This window comes from Primulina huaijiensis, chromosome 17, assembly GCF_012295235.1.
Source record: "Primulina huaijiensis isolate GDHJ02 chromosome 17, ASM1229523v2, whole genome shotgun sequence".
NCBI classification, from domain to species: domain Eukaryota; kingdom Viridiplantae; phylum Streptophyta; class Magnoliopsida; order Lamiales; family Gesneriaceae; genus Primulina; species Primulina huaijiensis.
This window is the reverse complement of record NC_133322.1, coordinates 460,343-481,811: the sequence shown is the minus strand read 5'-3', so window position 1 is coordinate 481,811 and position 21,469 is coordinate 460,343. Positions and strand designations below refer to the sequence as shown.

The following is a 21,469-nucleotide window of genomic DNA, read 5'->3' as shown; positions in this document are numbered from 1 at the left end:
TATATATATATATATATATATATAATTTTGATGTGTTGAAGTTTGTTTTTGAAAATCTAAAAATGTTTGCGCGAACATCTCGCGACGACCGTGAATGCCAACTAACTAACGTTCATGATAACATAACTAAATATATGTGGACATGCATGCATGCATGAACATACATCAAAATTGAGATTCTTCGGCGGTTGGCGGGTTGGGTGGTCGTACGTTGATACCAGGCTGTTACGATAATTCCAGGCTGTTATGATAATAATAATTAAAATAGCATTTTCTAGAATACTGTGTGGTTCATGGATCTGTGAAGGAATCATACTGTGTCGAAAATTCTAAAAATTAAAATTATATTTTAGCAGTGCATATGTAATATAATGCCATTTTTGCATGTAATATAATGCCATTTTTGCAACATATATGATTTTCTCAGGGGAAAAAACAATCGGAGACATGAAACAAATCTCATCACCTTTTTTCAGACATAGAACAATATGTCTAAGAAAATAGGTTTTAATGTAGTTTTAATATGAAGCATTGAAAAAGAAATATAAATCGGAGACAAAAACCCTTGTAATAAAGATAAATTTAAATCATCCAACAAATATACAACTCACCAACGAATTAATGTGACAGCATTTTCATGCATGCTGCTTCGGCCTCTACCTATATGTTATACATTAATTCATAGTGTGCTAGCCATATATACACAAGTAGCATGTATTAAATTCTTATCAATCTCAATTATTTCACACTTTTTCAAATACATTAGTTAAAGTTTTACCAAAAAATGAAAGCAATTAATTCAAATTTAATATATATTTGACATCAGACACACGTTCGGCTTCAATTTTTTTTATTCCATTTCTTATATTTTTCGTTTTACTTTGTTATCAGATTATTCAACTTTTCTAGTAACTAGCATGAAAACTGAACGATGACTTTGGACATTTGGGTTAGTGATCTTTATCCAAGCCATGAGAAGAATGTCTGTCATTCAAGACCGAACGATGACTTATGCTTATGCTTAATGGATCTCACGAGCAGAGAAGACTTAGATGAGGTCAATGAGTGATTTTGTTAACTGATTTAGCTTTTAAAATAATTAAAGTACAGCTTCACTTTTTTGCAATTATTTTTATTTATTTGGATAGATCAGGTAGCTTTTATTTATTTTTTAAAATTATTATTGATATTGTGTATTTGTTTCGTTTGTTTATAATATTAAAGAGTTTGAAATTTGCTCACTTGTACAAAATGAAAGGAGAAAATTAATCATAAATTGTTATTGTATGATCTTAGAAAACATTTGTTTTATTATAATTTACTAAATACAAAAACTCTCACAAGTCAATTTTATGAGATATATCTCTTATTTGGGTTACCTATGAAAAATATATTTTATGCTAATTAAAGTATTACTTATTATCGTAAATATAGGCCGAGTTGACCAGTCTCACAGATAAAAATCCGTATAATTGTCTCACAATATACATATTATTTTCTAAGTGGTTATTAAATAATCATAAGATTAATTATTATTTATATATAAAATCGTACAATTGTATGTTTTTTATATGAATGATATAAGCAATTAATAATTATTTGCTGAGAGAGCTTGTTGTGCTATATTGAGTGGGTCTCATGTGAGACTGTCTCACGGATTTTAATATGTGAGACGGGTCAACCCTACCCATATTCACAATAAAAAGTAATACTCTTAGCATAAAAATTAATACTTTTTCATGGATGACCCAAATAAGAGATCCGTCTCACAAAGACGACCCGTGAGACCGTCTCACACAAGTTTTTGTCTGCTATATTAGTCTCATGAATTTTTATCCGTTGGACGAGTCAATTATGTCTATATTTAAATTAAAAAGTAATTTTTTTGCATAAAAAATAATAATTTTTCATGAGTAACCTAAATAAAAAATTCGTCTCACAAAATTGATCCGTAAGACTGTCTTATACGAGTTTTTATGTACTTATATTTGCTATGAGATTTTTTGTTATAAATTTGTGTGTAACAATTATCGTACGAGTTTATTTGAATAATAAATATTGTTGATGTCAATCTATTGGAATCATATTATCTGACATGCTTCATGTTAAATAATATACCAAAAATATAAGATTTCGAAAAATTATAATATAATGACCAAAATAATATACAATAAGTTCAAGGATTCAATAAGACACATATTTTAATTTAAGTTACTTTTCATTTCACACACACATATATATAAATTATATATATGTGTATTTGATTGCATATATTAAAATTTTAATTTTTATTTATAATTAGTATTTACGTGTCTGATGACACATATATTAAATTTTTAATATTTTTATAATTGATATTTACACACACAAAAATTCTTAAAATATTTGTGACGTGGAATTTATTTTTGGGAGTGAGTATCATCGATGGAAGGATGGATTCCGAATAAGGATGCCCACTTCAATTCAAGTTGAAACCACGGGCGAAACCTACCCGAAATTTGTACCATTTTTAGCTGCGCAGCCACGGTCTTCATTAAAGACACGTTCTTTGGGAACTTTCCGTAGAAGCCCACCGGTGCAGTGGCATCCCACTAATCATGGCCTCCAAAACTGTTGTTATTGCTTGGTCTCCCTCCCCCGTTACCTCTGAAAACTACAGTCACCCTTCATGCTCTGTTCTCAATTTTCACTCCTTTCTTTCTTTCAATGATTTTTAGGGGTTCTGGAGAAGATGGGCAGATGGGAATTGGAAACAGTGAGGAGAAAGAATGTGTTTGTGCCATTTCTGCTCTGAGTTCTAGCAACGTTTGCTCCGTCGTGGCCGGCAGCCGCAACTCCCTTGCTATATGTGATGACGGAAAGGTTCTGATTTTGAAGTCCTTTATCTTGGTTTTACTGTAAAGATGATGGGTCTACACTGTGTGTGATTGTTTGCTTGTGATGATTTAGTTATTTACATGGGGCTGGAATCAAAGAGGAACACTGGGCCATCCACAGGAAACCAAAAATGAGAATGCTCCTAGCCAAGTTAAGGCACTTGCCAATGTCAAAATTATTCAGGTGTCTCGTGGTTTCTTTTCTGTGATATATTCATTTATTTTGACAATGGTGTAGAGTTTGGCATTCGTTGTCAGTAAAGAGTCTGGTTTTGATCATAGGCTGCTATTGGTGGCTGGCATTGCTTATCCGTTGACGAACAAGGTCGAGCTTATGCATGGGGTACGCTTATACCTTTTTAAATGTGTCTATAGAGACCAATAATGAGAGCTAGGGATAAAATTTTGAAGTTTCAGCTTTCAAAGTTTTTTGTGGTTGGTAGGTGGAAATTTTGATCTTGTGTGTTGGATAGTGTCACAGGGTGTGATTAAAATGTGCACGCAAAAGTGGAGTTAGCTTCTTTTGTTTTTGAAGGGCGAACCCTCTTTTGTGCAGGTGGGAATGAGTATGGACAATGTGGTGAAGAACCTGAACGGAAAGAAGACACGGGCAAACCTGTCAGAAGAGATATAATCATTCCACAGTGATGCGTACCAAGACTATCTGTTCGTCAGGTGGTTAAACTTGTGTTACAGTTTTGAAGTATGGAATTATAAGCATTTTACTCATTTCCCCTTGGATGATAGGGTTAATTAATGTCAACAAAATTGTAGCAGTGAACTTGGTACTGAATTGAAATGTTTTCAGTATCAAGCATAACTGATGATTATTCTTCTAGATGAACTTTGATTACCATCGATAGTTCTTATCACCTTTGCAACCCCCAAGGAATTAGAATTCTTTTGTATCAACCCAAAAAGTTGCATTTTACTTTTTTTCCATGTGTTTGATATTCTAATGTATATGCAATACACATGCACCAAGCCACTAATAAGATTCACCAGTTAAAGTCCAAACTTTCTCATCCCACAGGTAGCTGCTGGTGGCACTCATTCTGTTGTTCTTACCCGAGAAGGACATGTATGGACATGGGGTCAACCATGGCCTCCTGGAGACATGTATGTTTGGTTTAGTGAAGTCCGAGATAAATATATTATTTATTGTCTGATTTTTTCATATATGCTGCAAGCATTCATTGGATTTAGTAGCTTAGTCAGTTGCTTACACTTGTTTAACTTTAATCAATTTACAGAAAGCAAATTTCAACCCCAGTGCGAGTGCAAGGTCTTGATAGTGTTAGGTTAATTGCAGTTGGTGCCTTTCATAATTTAGCCCTTCTTGATGATGGAACTTTGATGGCTTGGGGCAATAATGTGTATGGTCAGCTTGGAACTGGTGATACCCAGCCAAGATCACAACCTATTCCTGTCCAGGGCCTCTCTGATCTTACTTTGGTTTGTGTTACTATCCTCTGTATATTCTCTGGTGGCCATTAGTTTCCTTTTTCCAATGCATAGAATCTTGTGAGCATTTTATTTTTGCCATCAGTCAGTGTTGGTTCATTATATCGTCTTCAACTAACTGCTTTGGTTGGTCTTCCATAGTATCGATAATTTTCGATGCTATATGACCTTTGATAATTGTTTTGTATGAATCTTGTAGACCATTAAGACAAAGAAAATGTATTCATTTGAAAAAGTCTTAATTTCTCCGATAAAAGAGACGGCATTGTAAATCCCGAATTGCAAAAAAAGAAGAAAAAAAAAACTGTGAAGTTTCGTTTGGAAGCCTCTATATTTCTATGATGAAAGAGATGGCAATGTGGGATTTACAAATAGTTAGGGATCTGATGTTTTAGTGATTAGCAAGTTTAAGTGTGTCTTCTGAACAAAAGCAGAGAATAGATAGGGAATTTTGAAGGTTATACGTCATAAAATTAATGATATCATATGGCAATAACAATTTGGAGTTCTATGGCAAAAGAGTAAAGTTTAGAACTTATTGCCATGATAAATTTTGAGAATCGAAAGTCTTCGGTATTATTTGTGGTTGGAGTTAGAGATTCTATGCATTGATGTCCAGGTTCAGGTTCTTACATGTGTCAGCATTCTTGTGATTCTTATATTATAAAATTGTAATAGCTTGAATAAAAATGTAACAAATGAATTGCTCCTTCAACGTTCCATTCAGGGCCAACAGTATCGTGTAACTGCACGTGTGTGGTGTTGCAAAAAACACTTAACTTGCATTTTATTGTAGCGTGAATTTGAGTATTGGACTAAACCAAATTCTAGCTTTTGCTCTTTTAACACTTGTGACATCTCTATGTTTGTACTAATTGACTTATATTTATTTACGACGTCTTTTCTTTTTTAAGTTTTGTGGTTTGTCCCTTTATGATGAGCAATTAGGCAATTTTGAGACGTGAACATCTTGTTTTGTTATTTATAGTATGCATTTTTGAAAAATCAAATGACAAACTTTTCTCTTCTTTGCAGGTTTCTTGTGGAGGTACTCACTCCGTTGCATTAACGAGGGATGGCCGCTTGTATTCAGTGAGTGCTTTACGCTTCTTTTAATCTTATTTATGCAACAAATGGACATACTATTAGCCCTCCAAACATTACATGCTCTTCAATAAAATAAACTAGAGATAATATATGACACCCATTAAATGCATCTTTGTAACACTCATTGAATGCTTTTTACTCTTTGCTGTGCATTTTTGTTGGCGTTGAAACTCAATTAGGAACACTAGATCGGCTAAACTTTCTATTTCCATTTCACGTTTAACTTGAATCCAAGGGATTTTCAAGGCAGTCGTCAACTTATCTTGAATTCTTGATGCTTGCAGTTTGGACGAGGGGACCATGGACGTTTGGGATATCGAAAGGTGACCACAGGACATCCAGCTGAAGTTCCCATAGCAATCCCACCTCCTAAAGGCATCAGTGCCAGTGCAGATGAAGGCCGGTGGTGTGCTAAACTAGTTGCTTGTGGTGGCCGTCACACACTGGCAATAGCTGAATGGCACGTTTCTGAAACTGATCAGGTACTCTGAATCGCTAAATTCAGAGTAATGGCCCAGTTTGTTTTCTTGTAGAAGAAAAGTTTGTATAATAGATATGGGGTACTGTTAGCTACCTTGGATATGCGTGTTGCACTCTCGCCATTCATTGATACAACTTACCAACTCTAATACATGGTTTTCAAGTTTAGTTTTTTGGAGAAAAAATATGTAACTTAATAATTTGCTTTTTGGGTAAATTGCGAAAACACCTAAGAATTGATCTAATGGCCGTAAATACCATCGGAGGTTGTAAGCTGACCGTTGCATTTTTTGAAAAGTAATGCATAAAATTTGAAAATATTTAAATTTGGGAATATCACTACCACTATTTAATTTTTCTGTTGGATTACATGAAACTTTCGCCAGCTCTTTCGTCCTCTGCCATCAAGTTTTCTCGTTCCACTACCAATCTGTTGCATCAGCATCACAAAGCTTTACTAGAATAACTATTTTCTACTTGCAAGCAACGGAATCTCTCTAGTTATTAAAATTCTTGCAACTCGGATATGCCACATTCTGGTAGATTCTAATACCTCACTAAACTTATTAATCACTTGGTTCAGACTATGGACAAACATCTAACCGTCCTGTTGAAACCTGAAAGATTGTGAACTTGGAAATTTTGGTATTCTTTGGGTGTCCTTAACCTTGGTAAGTCGGCCCGTATCTGCTGTTAAATATTCCAGCATGCAGAAGAAGCAGGTAGAGTAGTTGGCTGAGTCCTGATATCGCAATAAACGCTTCCAGCGTTTGCTGCGAGTTGCAAGATTAAAATTCAAGAATCGGTCGGTGATGGATGCCATGAATATTCTATGTTGAGTTAGACACCTTACCAAGCGTTTACCCCTGTGTCCTCCCATTATGATTTGCTTGCAAACAAGACTGTGTCAATTGGCAAAGAATATTGTATGTTCAGAACACAAACAAGCTTGGGGCATGATATGATGTAGGCTACGAAGCAATGGTTATGCATGATATTCTAGATTATCTTTTCTCAAGAGATTGATGATTATATGTGATGGATACCCAAAAGCCAGAGCAGTAATCCCCAATGAGATGATTGCGGATGTTGCAGCACTTGCAAGTCCAACACTGTTCCATACACGAGCTTGCATATATCCCTGAAACACCGAGCATATCCCCATCGTACCAGCGATCAACGCAAATATGAGAAGGAAAATCGTCGAAGGATTTCCACCCAGGTCTGCACATGTAAGCCATTAGCCTAGCCTAGTTGGAAGCTGCACGCAATGACTTTCGAGATATATATAAACTGAGAGGGTTAGTACTTAGTACTTACGGGGATGATTCTGCTCTCCATCGATGTATTTGTCGAGAGACCAACCAGCCAGCCCCACAACAATCAAATACACCACGAAATTCACTGTCAGCAGAGGTCCCATCAACCTTCTTCCACCATTTCCAACCGCCATCGATCTTCAAATCAATCTCAAAACCCAGTCTCCCTTAAACCGATTCGTTCCTCTGGTGTGTGCGTGTATGTGCTTTGATTTCTCTGCAGAACTTGCGAAATTCGAGGTGGGTTTGTGGTAATAAATGGAATGATGATGCATGTATATTTGTTTTGCTTGTGTAAGACTCGAGCATCAAAGGGAAGTGACTGGATCATCATCATCATCTACTTTACTCTACGAGTTAAATAAAAATAAATCATGCCTCTGAATTCATTAAAACAATCGGGCACATATAATTGAAATTATAAAAATATTCCATTTTTATTTAATAAAAAAAATCATAACAATAAATTTGTATCTCATATATAACTACTGTATATTCTAATAAAATATTATTTTAGCTCTATATATATTTTTAAATAACCATATTATTAACATAAAAATTATTGTAAAATACCATTTTTATTTTAATATAATCTCTATATTTTTATTTAACACCAAAATTCTCAACATGTAGCATGACAAGCAATACTAGTTTTAAATTAAATTATAATAATGCACGACTAAAAATATTTGCAGGCGTCGACTCCAAGTACCTAGGCGCAGCTTTATTTGTATTCAGCGATGGTCAATGCTACTTTAGCTAGTTGCCAACTTTTGTTTTTGTGCTAGTTAGGACGCCATGCAGATGTCATTTTGAGCATATTCTTGCATACACTATCGATAATATTATTAATTTTAGATTATTCATAAATATTCAATGTTTGTTTCATACGTAATTTTATCATAACCTTGATTTATTGACGTAAAAGATTTTGCACCGAACAAAAGAACTCTTCGTTTCTACCACATTCAATGATCCAGTAAATTAATCATTAAAGATTGGGCAGAGTTTATTTACTATTGAAAACATTAATCATTTATATGAACAAATAATAACTTTATTTTCAATATCCATCGGACATAACTAAATGTCCCATCGAAAATTACATGGTACGGTACTTTTGAATAAGTGATCTTGCGTCACTCGCAACCCATTTTATTAGCTTCTTCTTCTTGTTTTTTCAAACATTCTTATATATGGACAATAATTTGCCATATTAGACATAGCAAGCTTTAATGAAGTGAAGAGTTGTAGTATTTTTTGTGGTTTTGCTCTTACTTCTCTTTCTCGTGATTAGAGAGAAGCAACTGCACGTACTCGCTTTCTTTCTTGCTTTATCCGGCCTATCTTCTTTTCCTTCATTTTTTTGTGCGAATTCCCCATCCTCCTTCGTTTTTTGCACTTCTACCTGTGAAAAGATCAGTTCATATATGTCACACATATAAATCCATGTTTTTGAATTTGAAAAAAAAGTTGATAATATTATACGCGATATATATATATCAATTTCACTTCTTTATCAAATGAAAATAAAAGACAAAATTCTCCGAGAGGTATGTATGCATACATTATGAAATCCAGAAGTGTGACCACATAACACGCACTTGGCACATGCATGCTCGAGGGACCATTCTATGATTCAAAATCACAGGAGCTCCACACATATTATATAATATATACATCAGCACTGTGGGGATAGCTTGCAAATCAGACTATCTCAATATAACCATATACAAGATTTATTACTTTGTTAAAAAATATTTAGATTTTAGCCTCCATAGATATACTAAATCTTAGCACCCAGGCCCGTACGTGCGATCTTACGCTTACAATGATTTCTTTTACCTCTGATAAATTATCAAATTAATGTATTTCAAAAACAAAAATTTCATTGCATTAGTATAACGAACCTTTATTTAAAAATTGGAAGCCTCGTATGTTGACATCAATTTAAAGTGATGGACTGAAAATGCTGATTCCATTACCTCCTTGTCCGGTGTAAATTTCCCACTGGAAACAGATGAGTCTCCGCCCTCATTTTCACTCTTCTTTATTGATCTTTCTTCGATGGAAGGAGTGGGAATCGGACTTGGGCTTCTCGATCTAAGACCAACCAGAGTGCTTTGTGTCCCGATGTCTCTCGTCGTAATTGTTTTCAACCTCTCTGAATTGAAAATTACAATTTTTTTTAATACAAAAATACAAGTTTTAGCGATACATATATATATATATATATATATGTCCCTTAAAGTATGATAGATTGCAGCGAGAAATTAAACCTTGGACACTGATTTTCTTTTCTTGCTCCTTTTCAATGGAGTTGGAGCAGTGAGGTTGCTGCAAATTCATCGAAGGATATATCAATGGAGCAGACATCGTGATTCGACTTGTTAAGCTACGAAACGACCTTCCACTCAATGTTTTTGCAGATAAACATTCCAATGGAACTGTTCCTGATAAAGGGTTGGAAATGTATTTCTCAGCTTCACTCCATTTGGAGTTGAGAGTGTAGCCTTCATTTGGTGAAAGATATTCCCATGTGTAAATTGTTTTCGCCTGTAACGCTGCAGACGAAAAACATGAAGTCATCAAATATTCAAATAAAAAAAATTGAACCTTTAATTTTAATTTGAATGAGTATTTTCTCATAAAAAATTTCACCTTTCAAGGCCGTGGTGAACGAATAAGTGGAAGGGTCAATTTCTTCTGCATAAAAGAGGGTAACGAATAACGAATGTGTGAGAATAATCAAAGAAAATTGGATTTTTTTTCATCATTTAAAGACGATGCTCTCACGTAGGAAATGGAAATGTTACCCCGTGGTGTGTATCCTGGAGAAGAGGTAGTGCTGGATATGGTAATGTTTGATCTGAAAGATGTTGCATCTTCTCTGAAACTTGTTAGATTTGACGCTGAAAATCTTATCGAATTCGTGTTTTCTCGGCTGATTCGACGCTTGAGGCCCCATTCTCTCAAGTCGAAATCGACCTCGTCATGTCGTCTTGAGCCGTGAAGAGATTTCTCCATGGTTTTTGGCACGAGTGTAGATTTGTGTTTTCAGAATGAATGAGGTGCTCAATTTGGTGTAAATATATATATATATAAAAGTTTTGATTGATTATCTATAAGATAAATAACAATTTTCTATTTTAATGCATAAAGTCATATAATTTAGGCGCGAAATTAATATTTATGATGTGATCAGGGTAAATCAGGTGAGCTGAATTGGGCAGTTTACTGGATCGCATAAAAAAATGATAAGAGATGAGAGCACAACAAAATGTGTCCAAACCTAAGATTCTTCTTCCGATGAAGGTTGGTATTGTTCTGCAAATACGAAGATAACCATGTGAATGAGCGTCGGAGGGATGTCCGGTATGACCACTCCGATGCCAAAGTCAGCAGGTGAATAATGAAAATCAATATAACAAGGAGAAATGTTGTACTATTGTGTCTTCTTCTAGGAATAAAATGATAGGGGCAGCATATATATATCGAGATAACTGATGTAGAGAACCATCATCCGAGAACTCGTCTAGAAGCCCGGTTTCTGACAGCCCGAGGAGATGATGTCTTGGACAATCATTTGTCCAACTATTATTGAACCAACCCAAAATGTGTTAAGACTTAATCTATGATCCGAGATCATCTAGTACCCAAAACTCGGACCTCCCTCGGGAGTATCAATTTAGAACGTACACATTAATTGATCAAATATTGTACGTGCAATAAGAATCTAAAAAGCAGCACTGATTATATCGTGAAACATAGATGAGATTGCACACGAAGGAAAGGCTTTTGAAAAAAGATTATCTTGTCAGAATCCATTTTTCTCAAAATTTGAGGAAAACGGTTCAATTGGCCATATTTCCAAATTATTTCGTATTCCCCTTTATCAAGAACTCAAAATAATAATAATAATCATATTTTAATATCATATAACATAAAAAATTTGTTTGGCCGATAAATTAATAACTGACGAATCAACGAAAGAGAAGATGCCAAGGGCTACTTTTCAAAAAAATTTAAACTGGACCAGGCAATTCAAATTCATAAATCTGATCTTTCAATGATTATTATCTTGTTTTTTGGGTACTGGGCCATATTTCATTTGGCGTGTACTAGTGAGAGGGAATCAAGGAAATCTAGGCTAATTTTGCCTGCGGCACACAGATTTTGATAAGAATCATATTCCTTTTACGGTGAATACAATGTTAGCTTGTAGATTTTGTTTCTTACATTTTCTTGATTTTTGGAATGCAAAATCAAATATTAGCAAATAGTATTGTCTATACTCTATAGTATAAATGTATGTGGAATATCAATAGACGATCATTTTCATGGAAATCAATACATTACATCATGTAAAAAAATATGACGTTACTTTGTTATAGGATCAACCCTTGAAACTTAGGTTCAAACTAACCCTCTTTCACCTTGTATATTATTTGTATTTAATTTATGTACATAATAATAACATTCACTTCGTATAAAACTTTTTCTCATATATATGTAATAAGATAAATGAGTTTTATATAAATTTTGTTTAAAAAAATCTATGCATCTCTCCTGTAGTATAATGAGATACGTAAATAATTCAAAATGATATGATTGCCTTCCATGTGGTCACCTTTTTGTCCTATATTTCCGCTCATTTTGTTTGCAAATGTCACGCCCGGGCCTGGTGTGGTTGCTTCAAATTGATTTTGTATGGTTTGAAAATTGTTTATTATTTTTTCAGTTTGTCAAGTTATAAATGTCATGAATTTCTACGTAAATTACATGTTATAATAATTTTCCATGTAGATTTTATTTATTTTATTTAATTGGAAAAATCTAGAAAACAACTTTGTTCCAGACCTGTAGATAACATTAATTACAGGCTCTCGACATTTGGCTATGACAAGATTTCGACCCCAAATATAACTTTAATCTTGCTAAAAGAAATGTAAATAATTTCATTCAAACATACCCAAGATTATAACTAATATAAAAAAGAAGCACGAGTACATTATCTTGTGAATTAAAGAAGATAAGGTTAATGGCTGGCTATAAGTGACAAATTTGGAGATAGATAAGCATCAGTGTCTGATTATTTTCAATGTGCAGGTATGATGGGGAAATATGGATATGGATGGGAATTGGGAAAGGAAAGTCATTATCATCTACATAAAATGCTCGAACACCATAAATTACAGATGCTATTATACCACTAAATTTGCAGATTTAAATAGAGACACCATGCGACACAAATGTAAAAATATATAGATTTTTCAAAAAATATAGGAACATGGTAAGAAATGTAATACAAATCAAATGAACGTATACTGACTGTATAGAAACAGATTACATGAATTCAAACCTTATTATCCTCCATTCGATCTGTAAAAAAGAAAAAAAATATGAATGGAATATTTACAATTTTGAAATCAATCAGAACATCCAACATGTAGAGGAAAACCAAAGTTGAAATCAAAGAAACAAGCAAATTTTGCAAGATTATCGGAGAGTAAGCAAGAGATTACCTTTAACGCCAATTGCCAGTGGAGACATGAAAAGAAATGCCACATACTCAATAAATAAAGATCAAATCACTCCACAGGGTGTATTCGCCAAATAATGTGCGGTTAACTCTGAGCAAGCCTCTTAACAATATCAGCCATGTATTTGCCTTGATGTTCTGCAATGGACAGTTCTGTTTCACTTGGTTCCCTCGTGCCATCACCTGCATAGACTCCAGCACCATACGGAGTACCTCCTCTGATGGAATCCATTTTGAACATACCACCTCCGAAAGTGTATCCAATGGGAATAAACAGCATCCCATGATGAGCTAATTGTGTGATTGCTGTCCACCTGCAGCAGCGTAATATGTGAACAGTGAAATTTATGTTCAAACATGAAATGTCGAGTTTGAGCTATGGAAGAAACACATATGACAATTTCTGAGGTATGTTTGTAATAAGAGGGTTCAGAAGATATATTTCAGATAAATTACATTCAAGAGCCGTGCACATTATTATACCTTATTAATTATACAAATTTCTGATGCATGATAATTCAGATGATCGGATGGTGATACTATGTCAGACTAGTGATAATTCAGAGTTAATATTCCCAGTTATTGCAAAATCAAGATAAAAAACACTTGATTATACTAATTGCAGTGGTACCACGATATAGGTATATTTCATGTCCCAAAACAAAATACCAATAAAAGGAATTAAATTAAGAATGACTTTTCAGCACAGCTGATCCAATAGTTTGGAATCAAGTTCAACAGCCTACATACTAATTTCATCATCAAGTTCTTTTGGTGCCTTGCTACGAAACTTATCCGAATCCGTTAAATCAATATGAACTCAGCCTAGAGGGCAGCAGCAACAGTCTCGATCAATTCACAGGATTCTCTAAGAGGAGGCTCGAACTTCATAGAGGAAGGTGTAAAGGGCCTCAAGAAGGGAAACAAAAGGTGCTTTCTCTTCCAAAGAGCTAGTATCCTTCGGGGCAGCGTAAGGATGGAGAAACAGATGAAAATAAATGCAGAAGAAAAAAAAGAGAAAGCTATATCAACTCAACTCATCCAATTAACAACTTACCAAAAGAAAGATACAACCTTTCTTTTGTGGTTTTCCAGGAAAACGTAGTATCGTAATTCTTTTGCAACAATGAAGCATTTATGTGAATTCTTGAAGATCCTTATATTCCATCAACGGACAATTCCCTACAAGACATTATCTTGCTATATAATGATCCCTTGATATCTTAAACTAATCAATAGATTAAGGTTACATCCATAGTTTAAGCCTCACCTAGATTACCAGACAGGGCAGAAAAAGAAACTTGTATAATTTTTTTCACGGTATCAATCCCTAGATCAGCCTCTCTTTCTCACACACATGGAAATACACCTCATACATGTGCGTCCGCACAGATAAGAACATTGCAAATCTCCACTTTCCATGCCATTCTATACCCATAAGAAAAGCTTTTGCAAGAAACTTACTTGCTTATTCCTTGTTTAAATCTCATAAACATGGAGAGATTAAGAATATACAATTTGACGAGAAATCAGACGACTTATGAATTCGCAGGGTAAATCCAGTGATACTCATGACCAAAATATTTCGGCAAACGCAATTAAAAAAACCATAATACAAAAAAAGTAAAACATATTAAGTTAATGCAAAAGCATATATTTCCATTCTTATTTTCAACATTTCCAAAGACCAACAATGAGGGGTGGACCAACAGTTGCTGAAAATGAATCAAATTTCTTTAATATGAAATTTTCATCTACCATACTCGTCCAGCGATTGTCCCAGAACAAATACACGGATCAGTAGGAATAATTCTACTGCAAGATGCTTACGCAGTAGTCTCTTGGCCTCCACCTTGAGTTCCGGTGCTGACGAAGAAGCCAGCAGGCTTGCCAGCTAGCTTCTGCTCTCTCCACAACTGTCCCGTAGAATCAAAGAAAGACTTCATTTGCGCAGCCATGCACCCGTACCTTGTGGGAAATCCAAATAAGAATCCATCAGCTGTCGCCAATTCATCGGGAGACCCGATCACAGGGATCGAATCGTCTTTCGGCGGAGCCTGCATTTTGCGAAGTACTTCATCGGGTAGCGTCTCGGGCACACGGTAGAGCACAGCATCTACGCCGGGAGTCATCTCAACCCCTCGTTTCATCCGCCGGGCAAGGCCCTCCACGTGGCCGTACATGGAGTAAAAAACTATGAAAAGCTTGAGATTCCGCGTGGGATCTGAAATTGTGGAGGTGGTGGACTCATTGCTGACGACATGGTTTGTGGCAGGCGGGGAGGTGGATTCCGGTAGGCTATCATCGGAGGATGCGGCGGCGGTTGTGGGTTTTGGAAGCTTTTTCTTGCTGGGAACACAGCCTCCACCCTTTCCCATGAATTTTATAGGGAATCGAGAGATATTGGGAGGGGAGGTGGTGGTGGCGATAGTGAAGTGGAGAGGGTGAGAAGTGATAGTGGCGGAAGCTTCGCTCAGGTGTGGCGGCTCAGTCAATTGGCTGGGAAGACGATGTCGTTTCAGTTTTATGGTTTATTTATTAAATTAAAATTTTTAAAAAATGAGAAAGTAGACCCCGGCCTCTAAAAGATAAAATAAATTAAATTATTAAAGTTGGCCGGGTTAGTAATCCCGGAGCCTCGGTTCTTCATATTTGGACCGGCCCAAAACAATAGTGGGCTATAAAGACATATAAGTTCTTCTGGAATGGAACCATGTAAGCCTTGCATACAACTTATCCTAATGGTTCGTACATACTAATTATCGTAACAGTGTGTTTAGCAACAGGAGAGAGGATTTGATAGGATTTGGATTTACAAATCTTATTTTTACTGTTTGGATGGTGATTCAAAAAAAAAATCGGATTTGTTTAGAATTTTATGAAATTCTATAAGATTTCAATGAGTATATCCAAATCCCATCAAATTTGATAAGATTTAATGAGATTTGGATTTTAAAAACATAAAATTACTTTTTTATCCAATATATCATTCTCATCAACATATCATTTTCATCCGTCAACTTGATTGTACCGTGCATGGAATGTCATAAACCAATATAAAAGCAACCGTCGTTTCATTGTACATTGATTTGTCCTCATACATACATAGTTTTAATCAAGAAATTTTAACATATATGTTGTAAAATTACATATCGAAATGCTTTACAATTCAAAAATTATTATCTAAGAAATACGACAGCATCTATTTGAGTTTGGATCAGCGAATCACATTTTACCACATGCATGCATGAATTTTTTTTAAAAAAAAACATATATATGCAAAGGCCAATTGTCAATCCCTTGCTGCGATATAGCTATCCACAATATATATATATATATATATATGAAATTTATTTTTAAAAAAATTGTAAGAGATTTATTTGAGGGCCTACCATGCTCTTATCCCATGGTGTAGCATAATCTTTCCCCGTGATATATTTTAAAGAAAACTTGAGGTTTTTAATTTCATTAATGAAGGAAACTACTGCACCAAATAACAGAAATTTGGGGAAGGAATTGAAGAGGAAGCTAAACGAAGAGCAAGTGAGAATGTTGGAGCACAATTGTTCGCTTTTTGTTTTTTGAAAAATTGAATTTTTTTGTCCTGATATCTGATTCTATGATATTTTGATCTTTTAAGTTATAAAATTTAAATTTTAATCATTTATTTTTCGATGTTTTGTGTTTTTAGTTCTTTTAATTAGAAATGATGATTTAACATTATATACGAAAATGTTACAGGAACATCGTACGAGAAAAATGATTAAAATTAATAATAAAATCAAAATAAAATTTGACAAAATCGAACACCATAATCAAGAAATACACACACACACACACTATTTCAAGTCTCTCACGTAGATTTAAAAATCTAATCAACCAACTTTCTCAAAAAAAAATTCTAACAAACTTCAAAATATTAAAAATGCTATTAATTAACTACATAATATTTATACACAAAAACTAATCCCAAAACTTTTTCTAATTGAAAACAATTAAAATCCCAAATACACTTGCAACTTCTGCAAAATGAGAGAAATCCTTTCTCCAAAAATCGGGTTTGCCTCACTCTTTAATAAGCTTGGATGTACACCTCTTTAACATTGGGGTCTTGAGAAGATGAACACTTTTTATGAATCCTTTACCCAGCTTACCTACAGATTGTAGTGAATCAACTAGATTGTCATCTTCTGAAAACTCATCTCTTCGCCATTTCTGAAATCATACAATTAATGGGTCAAGAATGAAATAGTACATTCATGAGAGCCTCAGCAATGAGAATCATGAGGTATACCTTCGAAACAAATGTGAGACCAACAGCATCGCCTCCCAAAGAATCATACCATACCTTGAATACATTTGAAAACTCTTTCTGCATAAACAAAAACTCTTTCTGCATTATATTTCCAGGCCCGTGCTAAGAAGCAGATGAATACAAATTCTGTGACAGATCCAATCGTATAACAACAAACCAATATGTTTTTAAAGCTCCATGTATAATATCTATGAACGAAAAAAAAAATAAAGGGGTTAATTATTTCTATCAAGACAATCCCCACAAATGTAAACATAGAGTTGGTTTAATTCCCAATCTTCAATATGAAAAAAGGAATTAACCGAATCCATACATTTCAAAAAAGAATCAAGCATGTCCATTGATGAAACATTTCAAGAACAGCGATTTCTTGGAAATATAAAACTCCCCAAAAGATTTCTGCAGAATTGATCCATGGATTCTTATGATCAAGAGTCGATGTCCTTTGGGTTCGAGCAACACAGCCACCTCTTGTGGGCAGAGGGCTTTGACGATCGCGCTACCTATTTAGTTAAAGGCACAGTCTCCCGGCTCCTTGGCGAGTTATGAAGATCCTGTTCATCTCCTCCAGCACGTTTTGTATTCCGGGCCTTCTCAAAAATCATGGAATATTGGTCTGCTCCCCCATTTTTCAAGTTCCATTCTCCAAACTTTGGCAAATTGCGTCTGTCTGTCATTATTTTGACTCAATTTAATGAAGGCGAAGAATTCTCCTCCTCCTCTTCTTCTTAACCCCCCCCCCCCCCCCACACACACACACACACACACTAATCTACCAGATTGCACGTCAAATTTTGCATGCAAATTAGTGAATATATATAAAATACTTAGTTATTGGGAATAGTTTCAGGAATTGACATAGTTTTATGCCGTTTCAGGTAGGAAATTTCGGCATTTTTTTATGGTTTATGGAAAACTTAGATAAAAAAGGACAGATGTTGGTCCCATATCAACAGTTCGTTTCATTTATTTGGCAAATAAATTTGTGAAACTTGGTACATCTCATCTTAATGGTAAAAAACGTAATCACAACTTCTTACCTGGACTTGATCGCTGGGTGATAGTTGTGAGCCGTGGACTGAGTTGGCAACATTTATTGTACTTTGAAGCGGCGCCTGTGAAAGTTTGGCCCTCGTGGTCGAGCCACTGCCATTATTTGTCCTGCGTCAACACGGACCATATTGGGCAAAAAAAGAGCAGATCACAAGCTACAAAATCCTTTCATAATTAGGCGGTCAACCCTGACCAAGTATTTTAAAAATCTGGCAACAAATCCAATTATTTTCGGTTTCGCAATACTTGTAAACAAATTAAATTCAACCAACTCAAGTACAAAGTTGTTGAAAATATTTGGCTGGTTGCAAAAGAGAGGTTCATAGATGAACCGCCTAATCTCTAAGGTTGCTCTTAGATTGAAGATTTGAATCGAGGAAGAACTTAAGTGTTCAGAATGAACATATTATAAGTAACATCGAATATCTTACTATTGAGATAATCTGTATGTCCATAAACATTCAAGTTTGAATAATACAAAGTTAGGATTTCAATACAAGTGTAATATCCAAGTTGCATTACTATTGAACATATTTTATCGAGAGAAAATAACTGTTCATCTAACCCTTGTATTAAATGTTTACAACAGTGAGTTTTTTATGCATATCCATTATGTGTAGAACTTAACTGATTCATGAACGAAGTATGAGTGTTGCTTGAATTAATTATATAATTCTCTTACAAACTATTCTGCAGTACATAAAGAATAAGAAAGAACAATTACCCTCGAATGGGAGAAAACTGACTTAATTACCTTACATTTGTGCAACATGAATCCTTTCTATCTTTTCTTCTTCATTGTCCATTCTTTCATTTGATTCATCATTTGAATCCGACAATAAAGCCTCTTCATTGTTCAGTTCATTCTCACTGATTCGGGTAAAGGAAAGATTGTCCACAGAAATTGCGTTCTTTTTATAATTCCATACTAGCATCGAAATGTAATCTTGAGGTGAAATCAGACCTTGTTCTTTAAGGCAGTCACGTTGCTCATCAAGAGTTCGAGAGTCTTCAAGCCCAATAAATTCGAGCAATGCTTTCTCGTGATCTGGCCTCCAGTTAGCTGGAAATGGGGTATAGTCAGTCTCTGGTACAAGAGACATTCGGGTGTATTGAAGCCCATCAATTGATTCCACAAGACCCATTCTAAGTAAATTATGGTACTCAGGCGACTGCCCTTTCTTTTCCTTCAAAGGGCGACTCAAATTCCGAGAACCAATCTTGTAAACCTTTGCTCGTGACCTTAGCTTGTACTTAGCAGCATAGAGCTTTGCAAGTGAACCTCTAAGGATGTAAGAGCAAAAATTAACGATTTTCTTCCTATTGTCTGCATATCGATACCACTCAGCCATTGTGGTCAAGAACTTGTTCATCTGAGCGTTTGTGTGAGCCTGGGTAGCATGAAACATTCTAAAGCAAGGTTGTGGATCTGGATCCCTATCTCCCTTCAGAAAGCTCAGCTTCCTAAACTGTTTGATGCACTGCTTCAAGCTTGCAGTGACTGACAACAGTGTCCCGACACCCTTCTCACTGATTATTTTTCCACCAGTAGCCGTATATCTTAGAGTAGGGTAGACAACCCTTCGGCATAATACATGGTCAAGAAACATGATCCCTTTAGTAATGTGCTCAATCGGGAGGCTCTCGTTGTCAAGTTTCAGCATATACTTCTGGTCACAGAATTCTATCAACTGCTTTCTAAGAGTTGCTGCATCGGCCCTCGGTCCCCTGACTCCAATCAAAATGTGACCACCATAGCGGATATAGTCAATCTTCCGAGTCTTATCTGGGCCACTTGTTGGCACAAATTCCGGCCAAGACGTATTGCCTTGTTCTGCATTCCCATCAGGAGAGTTCCATATGACATCTCTGGTAGATGGTCTATAAAATTCTTTAATTTTACTTTCCATCCAACGGTCCAATTCATCCAGGCATATGTTAGCCAAAAGAGGACTTAGGATTCCACAATGGCCCCATGAAGGAACTATTTCGGCCTCCTCTGGTGCAAACCCAAAGAAGGTTATCAACCAATACGGATCAGGCTTCGGCTCATCTTCTGCCAGAACTCTCTTTTTTTGATACTTTCTTTTAGTCTTCTTCTTCTTCTCCCCATCATGAATCTTACTAGTGATAACAGGTGTGGTCAACGCTGCCTTTATCAAATCAACCACTTTCTTATCCCTAACGTCCCTCATTAAAGCACTAATAACCATACCAATTTTCATTCCATCCAACACTGTACTCAAATCCCCCTTTATATACCACAAGTACCCTGCAAAGTTCCGCCTAATCACCCTCAGAACTGTTTGGGCATTCCTGCCTGGCCGAAACGCAAATGACTTCTGCGAGAACCTAGCCTCATAAACTGGCTCCAAAATCATGAATAATACCTCTTGGACAATCCTATCTTGAAAAGCAGCTGGCTGCGTAGTTGTCAAGATTGCCTTGATCTTCCTCTTCGACAAAGACTCATATTCTGTCTTATCCTTTGGTGACTTGACAAAAAACTCTAACCTAGCTCCCCACTTGAACTTACTATCAAGAACTGCATTACGTAGGGCCAACAAATTCTCCAGAGCAGCGCGTGTGATGGAACTTCGTGGCATGTACGCACCCATCTCATCAGCACAAACCTTTTGGTACGCCAAAACCCACAATTCAAATCTCCTCAAATAATTCGTCAAATTGGTAATAGTTTTCTCGGGTTCTCTGAAGTTTTCAATCCACATTTGAGAACAAACTGCAATACCGTCCCCCTTAATCAAGGTGGCCGGGTCATCCGGGTCAGGCACTCGCCTATAATAAGTAGAAGTGCTAAGTGCTCTTGATAGAAAAAACCCACGATTATTTCTTAGGTTGACTGCATTTGTCAATTGAGGATGAAGCAACACGTAGTGGCGGTGATTTGGAGACAAAACTGTGGCTCTACTTCTGAGTGCTCTGCGGCAAAACACCATCACAGTTCGATGCATTTAACAGAGCTCAGAGCACCACAAGGAAATGCAAAAAGGATAAAACTTTCAATCAATCATAACCCAACAAAATTGAAACTTGGGACAGTGGTTCAAATCGCAAAAAGAAACTCAATGAATACAGGATTCTACTTTGAACCTTACTCTGTAACAAGTATTTTCAACCGGGAGAGGGGATTGTTGACAGCAACTGCGTTCAGCTTTGCTTTTGATCTGTTTATCTTAGGTCCAGGGTTTTGGGTTTTATTGAAGAATTGAAGACGACGGGAATTTCTTGCAATAAAAAATAAAAAACGATCATTGAAAAATTAAATTAATCTGAAAAAAAAAATTGTAACTAA

General features: G+C 35.6%; 4 protein-coding genes and 1 pseudogene across 9 annotated transcripts; 1 reads left to right on the top strand and 4 right to left on the bottom strand.

The window, feature by feature from the left end:
• Positions 1-2,402: 2,402 nt before the first annotated feature.
• LOC140962935 (uncharacterized) lies at positions 2,403-5,953 on the top strand (annotated as a pseudogene).
• Positions 5,954-6,101: 148 nt separating this feature from the next.
• On the bottom strand, positions 6,102-7,589 carry LOC140962937 (membrane protein PM19L-like). The gene is made up of 4 exons (XM_073422058.1): positions 7,248-7,589; positions 6,974-7,151; positions 6,781-6,829; positions 6,102-6,700 (listed from the first exon to the last, which is right to left on the bottom strand). Exons 1-4 carry the CDS (start codon positions 7,378-7,380, stop codon positions 6,590-6,592), a joined length of 471 nt encoding a protein of 156 aa, XP_073278159.1. The 5' UTR covers positions 7,381-7,589; the 3' UTR covers positions 6,102-6,589.
• Positions 7,590-8,265: 676 nt separating this feature from the next.
• On the bottom strand, positions 8,266-10,355 carry LOC140963087 (uncharacterized). 2 transcript variants are annotated; one of them, XM_073422314.1, is made up of 5 exons: positions 10,063-10,353; positions 9,908-9,952; positions 9,526-9,810; positions 9,232-9,410; positions 8,266-8,654 (listed from the first exon to the last, which is right to left on the bottom strand). In XM_073422314.1, exons 1-5 carry the CDS (start codon positions 10,271-10,273, stop codon positions 8,463-8,465), a joined length of 912 nt encoding a protein of 303 aa, XP_073278415.1. In that variant the 5' UTR covers positions 10,274-10,353; the 3' UTR covers positions 8,266-8,462. The 2 variants fall into 2 exon arrangements, with proteins under 2 accessions (XP_073278415.1, XP_073278416.1); XM_073422315.1 differs by having other exon boundaries at positions 8,474-8,654; positions 9,157-9,410; positions 10,063-10,355.
• Positions 10,356-12,490: 2,135 nt separating this feature from the next.
• LOC140963359 (probable NAD(P)H dehydrogenase (quinone) FQR1-like 2) lies at positions 12,491-15,304 on the bottom strand. The gene is made up of 3 exons (XM_073422649.1): positions 14,619-15,304; positions 12,772-13,102; positions 12,491-12,628 (listed from the first exon to the last, which is right to left on the bottom strand). The coding sequence occupies exons 1-2, from the start codon at positions 15,164-15,166 to the stop codon at positions 12,874-12,876; spliced, it is 777 nt and encodes a 258-aa protein (XP_073278750.1). The 5' UTR covers positions 15,167-15,304; the 3' UTR covers positions 12,491-12,628; positions 12,772-12,873.
• A 1,422-nt stretch (positions 15,305-16,726) lies between these two features.
• On the bottom strand, positions 16,727-21,385 carry LOC140963055 (nuclear intron maturase 2, mitochondrial-like). 5 transcript variants are annotated; one of them, XR_012172656.1, is made up of 4 exons: positions 18,911-21,385; positions 18,144-18,249; positions 17,083-17,160; positions 16,727-17,003 (listed from the first exon to the last, which is right to left on the bottom strand). XR_012172656.1 is itself a non-coding variant. In XM_073422272.1 (2 exons), the coding sequence occupies exon 1, from the start codon at positions 21,126-21,128 to the stop codon at positions 18,912-18,914; it is 2,217 nt and encodes a 738-aa protein (XP_073278373.1). In that variant the 5' UTR covers positions 21,129-21,385; the 3' UTR covers positions 17,884-18,264; position 18,911. The 5 variants fall into 5 exon arrangements, 1 of the variants encoding a protein (XP_073278373.1); XR_012172654.1 differs by having other exon boundaries at positions 16,728-17,003; positions 18,144-18,264; XR_012172653.1 differs by lacking the exons at positions 16,727-17,003; positions 17,083-17,160 and adding an exon at positions 17,589-17,773 and having other exon boundaries at positions 18,144-18,264.
• Positions 21,386-21,469: the final 84 nt, after the last annotated feature.

Coding starts and splice junctions, on each gene's coding strand:
- LOC140963055 (XM_073422272.1), bottom strand. CDS start 21,128: ATGCATCGAACTGTGATGGTGTTTTGCCGCAGAGCACTCAGAAGTAGA.
- LOC140963087 (XM_073422314.1), bottom strand. CDS start 10,273: ATGGAGAAATCTCTTCACGGCTCAAGACGACATGACGAGGTCGATTTC. Junction 9,411..9,525: donor AAAGAAAATCAGTGTCCAAG/GTTTAATTTCTC, acceptor TTTTCAATTCAG/AGAGGTTGAAAACAATTACG. Junction 8,655..9,231: donor AATTTACACCGGACAAGGAG/GTAATGGAATCA, acceptor ATCTTTTCACAG/GTAGAAGTGCAAAAAACGAA.
- LOC140962937 (XM_073422058.1), bottom strand. CDS start 7,380: ATGGCGGTTGGAAATGGTGGAAGAAGGTTGATGGGACCTCTGCTGACA. Junction 6,830..6,973: donor ATTACTGCTCTGGCTTTTGG/GTATCCATCACA, acceptor CAATTGACACAG/TCTTGTTTGCAAGCAAATCA. Junction 6,701..6,780: donor GACACAGGGGTAAACGCTTG/GTAAGGTGTCTA, acceptor TGCAACTCGCAG/CAAACGCTGGAAGCGTTTAT.
- LOC140963359 (XM_073422649.1), bottom strand. CDS start 15,166: ATGGGAAAGGGTGGAGGCTGTGTTCCCAGCAAGAAAAAGCTTCCAAAA. Junction 13,103..14,618: donor GGAGGCCAAGAGACTACTGC/GTAAGCATCTTG, acceptor ACGCTGCTGCAG/GTGGACAGCAATCACACAAT.